This window comes from Sceloporus undulatus, chromosome 3 (genome assembly GCF_019175285.1).
Source record: "Sceloporus undulatus isolate JIND9_A2432 ecotype Alabama chromosome 3, SceUnd_v1.1, whole genome shotgun sequence".
Classification (NCBI taxonomy): Eukaryota; Metazoa; Chordata; class Lepidosauria; order Squamata; family Phrynosomatidae; genus Sceloporus; species Sceloporus undulatus.
Window position 1 is genome coordinate 28,320,598 of NC_056524.1, and position 6,181 is coordinate 28,326,778.

At 38.1% G+C, this 6,181-nt stretch overlaps 1 protein-coding gene across 4 annotated transcripts in view; it reads right to left on the bottom strand.

Moving 5' to 3' along the window:
* ZDHHC20 (zinc finger DHHC-type palmitoyltransferase 20) overlaps positions 1 to 6,181 on the bottom strand; it is a 71,933-nt gene that overhangs the window by 22,977 nt on the left and 42,775 nt on the right. For all 4 annotated transcript variants that reach the window (XM_042456878.1, XM_042456877.1, XM_042456880.1 and 1 more), the window contains 3 exons: positions 4,664 to 4,784; positions 3,077 to 3,146; positions 70 to 102 (listed from right to left, as the gene is read on the bottom strand). In XM_042456878.1, the coding sequence (XP_042312812.1) occupies positions 70 to 102; positions 3,077 to 3,146; positions 4,664 to 4,784 (224 nt within the window). The remainder of the gene's footprint in view (positions 1 to 69; positions 103 to 3,076; positions 3,147 to 4,663; positions 4,785 to 6,181) is intronic.

Sequence of the window (6,181 nt, forward strand, 5' to 3'; positions counted from 1 at the left end):
AACCATCAACATCGTTTGGTTACTGGTACTTCCCTTTTTGTTGGAAGAAAGTAACAGAGAAAAGCATACCATGGACAATGATGATCCATTTTCAGGACACATCTAAAGAAAAAAAAAGAATATATATTTCAGTGTAATGACAATATGAAAGCACTAATATGCTTTTTCCAACAAGCAGATCTATTATTTTAATATAAACTTCTGCATATGTTTAACCATATGTATTTTTATTGTTATTCTTTGACTTTCATGAGTTGCTATATGGCGAGATATAAGGAAAGTGACAGATAGATCTAAAACCAGTATTTTAAAGCTTTTTGCAGCATTTCAGCATCAGAGAAAATGTTTTAGCATAGTAGCTTAAATTTCCACCCAGTAGAAGATGGCACTTTAGGGGCAACATGAAACATTACAGAGGACACCAAAATCAAAAATCAAAACATGGAAATGAACATGTTGCTGACAAAATGTCAGGGGAAAAATACTCTTCTAGAATACGGCCATATAGCCGAAAAACCCACAAAAAACTATGGATGCTGGCCATGAAAGCCTTCTAATTTAGGAGACTTCTGAACAGCAGCTGTATAAAATCCTTAGCAGGTTATTCCAAATAAGAATGCTAATTAACTTGTACAAATGGCAACTGCCAAGGAAAACACTGTTTCCATAAACCATAAACTTCATTTCAGTAATACAGTGAGTGTTTATCATGTTCTAAAACAGGCAGTTACAGCCATATCAAAGTATTATTGTTTTATATGTGTTTACATCCCACCTTTTCGTCAAAACTGGGACTCATGGTGAATGAGAGATGAACAATGACATCATCATCACCATGTCATCATCATCATTTTAAACTAACTTTCCCCCAGTACTAGGATTCAAGCTGGCTTACAAAAGTAAAACATTGTTAAAACACATACAAAAATAAACCAGAAAACATCAAAAGTTATTATTAAAATACAATTAAATTAAATTATTCATAGAATTAAAACAAATTAATATGAATCCCACTAAAAATGTTAAGATGGATAAAAAGAAAAAGAAGTAATTTTTTAAAAAAGGAAACCGTTAAAAGTCCTGGTGGTAGAACTCAGAGACACAGTTCTGTTAGTCTGGAATATCAGAATGCAAAGCGTTGTTGTAGCACCTTTGAGACTAATTGTGATAAAGACGTTGTCGCATAAGCTTTTGCAGACTGCATCCAAGGCAGTAGACCTAGTTTACAAATGCTTATGCTACAAATTCTTTCACAAAGTTAAGTCTCAAAGGTGCTACAAGATCCTGTTGTGTTGAAAGCCCTGAAATTCAATTTCGAAAAAGTGTGTTGGAATAGAAAAGCTTCAGCGGGATGATGGAAGAGAGCAAAGAGAAAGCCAACCACACTTCCCAAAGGAGGAAGTTCTAAAGTGTTGGAGCAGCCACTGAGCAGGGATGTAGCCGGGGGGGGGGGGCTGGGGGGGCCGGGACCCCCCCTTCCATTAGAAAAATGAATGGTGTGTGCTGCTGCGCCGCCGCACTCAAGCCCCATTATAATGGTGGCACTTAGTCTGGACCCCCCCCTTCCTAAAATCCTAGCTACGTCCCTGCACTGAGCCACTCCCCTGTTCACACCTAATGGGCCCAGGAAGACCCTCCCCTGAAGATCTTAGAATAGGCTCATTCTGGAAGATACAGTGCTTCAGACAGCTTGCACCAAGCCATATAGGGTTTCATAGGTCATAATCAGCACTTTGAATTGTGCCTGCAAATAGACTGGCAACCAGTACTGTTGTCGCAACAAGAGAGTTGTATACTTCCTATAGCCAACCCCAGTTAACAATTGGACTGGAGCTTTTCAGCTGAATGGAACACAGCACATGTGCTGCATGGTAGGTCATATTGTATAATGAAAACTTGCACTGCGAGATCATAAGAGGTTGTGCAAAGGAATATTATGGGCCATATTCTGCCAGTACAGTATATCAATTAAGAGAAGACAGAAAATCCATGGCTCAGATCTCACCTCATTCACAAACTCAAAACAGGTTATATAGGAAATAACTAAGAAATCTCCAGGTCTTTTCTTTCATAATGAAATGCAGCCATGGGTAAATGTGATGTTTGGAAGGATGACCGAGAGGGATTATTAGCCTTTTGTTCCTACTGTCCCAATTCACTGTACACAAGAGACCTGCCAATGCACCCAGAGGCATTTCTGCAAAATGAAAATGGCAGATATCCGCAGCCTGAGATGGCACAATGTTTAGCAGCATTCTCACAAATCTTGGGAAAAAATGGTAAGAAAAATGTGACTCTCCCCACAGCCAGGTAAGCTTTGGAGGCAGGGAATTACTATCAGGGTTGTGTCAAGGAAAAGAACATTGTATTGGAAGTTGAGCCAGTTTCCACCATGGTCTCAGACAATATGGGAAGAGGGACTCCAAAGAGAGGGAAATTGGTAGAGCACTCATCAAAAGTCTATGAAGTGCCCCAACTTCACCAAGAGCACCCGTGGAAATGAAGAAGTAACACACACAGCTTGCCTAGGTGCTTTCAAGACCTCATCAGAAGATTTTTTCCTTTCTTCCTTCTTTAACTCCTCATACAAAGAAAGGAGAAAAATAGCTGCATGTTTCAGGAAGCTGGTTCTTCACATCCTAGCTCAAAATGATGAGCAGAAACAGGGAATGTAAACCTGATATAGAAAGCATACAGTGGGCAGGCGTTCAACCAAATAAAGCTTATTAAAATGATTTAGCCATAATCTATACTGACATACTGTAATGTAAAAGAGAATCTAAATTGTTTGTCTACTTCTATTTCTCATTGCATTTTCCATTTGTAGAAGAGAGACTGACTCATGCTTACAGATAAACCTGTATTACTCTCGTCTCTGATAAGAAACGTTCAACAAATTAAGGTAAAATAAATTTTGGTATGAAATCCCTGTTTGTTTTTATTTTATTTAAAGGTGGTGGAGAAACAGCTTGGCCATGGAAAAATAATACTTCAGCTTCAGATGTATATTCTGATGAATCCACAATAATTCATAAATGCATACAAGTCAATCCTCCCAGAGCTAATGGGTACTTACAGATCACAGGCAGAACAGTGGTGACATCGATCTGGTTTGATTAACTGACATCTATCGCAGTATCTTATGGCTGTTGAAAACATTTTAAAAACAGGAATTTATAAGTTAAATGATTCAGAGTTCAATGAGTCTTTGCTCTGCATAAAAGGCTACATCTCAAAAAGCTAAAAATGGCAAAAAGAGGAATATCTAAATAATGATGTGAAAGTTCTGTCAACAGCTTGCTTCCATAAAATACATGAACCATGTTGTAAAATCAATGGATAGCTTAAGTAAAAGAGAGGTTAAAAGATATCATTAGAATGAAAACTAGAAATGGGATTAATGCAAAAGATGCATCTGTTCATGTGAAGTCCTAAACATGAATGCAACCTAAGAGTATGAACATTGTCTTTTTTGCATTCTTACACATACACACAACTCCTCCTCTGGAACATAAGAAACAATAATTGCTCATATCAAAATTATTTCTAGATCTGATTTCATTTTAGAAAACCAGTCTTCTGCATGTCTATCCATTAGTATAGACTGAGGAATTTCATCACAGTGAGATGATTAAGATGCAGTGTGAAACTATTAACAGGGATTTGCCTCAGGCTTGCATGTTACCTCCTACAATGTTTCCCTTTGTGTATGCCAATTTATTATCAAGAACTTGATTTATTTCCCACCTCTATCCCATGAATGGATTTCAAGACAATTTACAACTGATCAAAACATAAAATTAATAAAAAACATAAAACAATTTAAAACAATTAAATGGGCAAATAAAAATAATTTAAGTATAATGTCAATGAAAGCCAGTATGGTATAGAGCAGGGGTTCCCAACCTGTGCTCCGAGGAGCCCTTAGTGGTCCGCATGCACTTCCCAGGTGCTCCGCGGCCGCTCCAGGAAAATGAAAGAAATAAAAATTGAATGAAATTAAGAATATATTTTAATATATACTCTTAAACACCATTAACTTGTAAGATATAGGGTAGGCCTCATAGGGGCTCTTCTATAGAAATAAGGGCTCCTTGAGTCAAAAAGGTTGGGAACCTTTGGTGTAGAGATTTCAGAGTTGGATTACAACTATGGAGACCAGGGTTCTAATCCCCGCTTAGCCATGGAAATCCACTGGGTGATTTTGAGCAAGTCATACTCTCTCAGCCTCAAAGGAAAGCAAAGGCAAACTCCCTCTGAATACATCTTACCCTGTGATAGGGTCACCATAAATTGAAAATTACTTTAAGGCACACAACAACAACAAGGCCCAATCTATGAACACTTAGTCATATTTATTCACTTTTAGCATATACAGTTTACAGTTTCATCTACAACTAGTAAAGTATGGCTTTCCCACAAATCAAGAATGCAAATGACATTTAAACAAAATGGCAATTTACTTTTTTCACAAATCCAGAGATTTGTACTTTGTTGTGACACCAGAGCCTTCTGACAGAGAAGGCTAAATATTTCACAATGAATTCCAAAGCTTTGATCCATGGCAGTTAAAGTGGTGTCAAACAGCATTATTTCTGCAGTGCAGACTCAGCCTTTGAGACAATAAAAGGCATCTGAGGTTTTGCATTTTGTATAGCCTTACCTCTTGATGTTGTTGTAGTATACACAGGCAGGTCTTTAGCAGCTCTTCGTAGAATTTCCTGTTGGGATTCTGGTCTCTCTTCTTTTTCATATTGCTCCTTATCAGTTTTTGACAAACAGAACTAAAGGAGAGGATAAAACCATAATTTTGTTTGTTGCTATACGGTAGTAATGTTCATATGATATACAGTACATGAAGCTTGCATGTTAACAACTCAAAGAGAAATGTGTGGAATAAATTAAAAACATTCTTTGGAAGTCAGTTTCAAAAAACCTTTAAAGCATTTAGTACTGATAGAATAATAATATAACAAAAACAAACCCTAGTTATTTATGTATAAATAAGGGGTAAGACAAAGTGGACTGGGAACAACGATGGGGGCAGTGTGGAAGGCGGTTTAATGGAAGATTAGTATACAAGTATGCTGATGTTTCTTCATATACTCCAGTTTTCAGTCTGACATGTAACATGAATTGCAAGTTACACCCTGAGATCATAATCCTTACTCACATTTTGAGGAAGTAGATTGAATATATGAAAGCTCATGCTACAACTTTTTTGTGTGTGGTTGGTCTCAAAGGTGATGCAAGATCCCTTGGCATACAAACACAGAAGTAATTGTTCTTTTTTATTGGAAACAGGAAGAGAAATGGATTACATAAGGACAGTCAGGAATGCTGAAGCCCATAATGACTGAATAGGAAGGGAGGAACTAGCTTTGTAAAAGTAGGGCAAGTAGGAAGCTATTATTTAAAGGCACAATAGGCCTCAAAACCTTTGTAGCAGTTTGCCAGTCCACACTGAACTGGGAGTTACTGCAGTTGTGTTTGAAGGGAAATTGTTATAAACTAGGTAGAAAATTAAGACAACAGTATGGAAAAAATGAAATAAGAAAGTCTAATGATATTCTTCATAAAATTCAGTGAACCATATACAGTCAGCCCTCAGTACTGTATCTGCTGGGTTTTGGTTCTAGGACCCCACATGGATAACAAAATCCGTGTATGTTCAAGTCCTATTATATACAATGGTGTAGTAAAATGGCCGTTATATAAGATGGCAAAATCAAGGTTTGTTTTTGGATTTAAAAAAAATATTATTTTCAAACTGTAGCTGGTTGACTCTGTGGATACAGGAGGGCTGAGTGTATGTCAATTCCTGAGCAAGTAAATGCTTAAGTGTGGAAGCACAGTCACCCCTTCTTTCTTGAGGACTTGATATTTGCATTCTTGATTATTCATAGAGGGGCGACCTCTGTTATCCTCAATGGGGCATGTTCCTGCGGCGCGCACCCTGTGCGCACTTGCAGGCACGAGACCCATTCAGACCTATAGGATTTGGGGGGGGGGGGGGGAGTCTGGAACGGATTCCCCTTGAAAGCGGTGGGCTGACTGTATATATAGCATCTGCATCTTTCCATAATGCTACTCTGGAATTCAATTTATAAGGTGGCTTTCTGGACTAAGACAGTCCTCCGCAGTTCTGGGGAGCTTCTTCCCAGGTGACATGGGGGGGGGC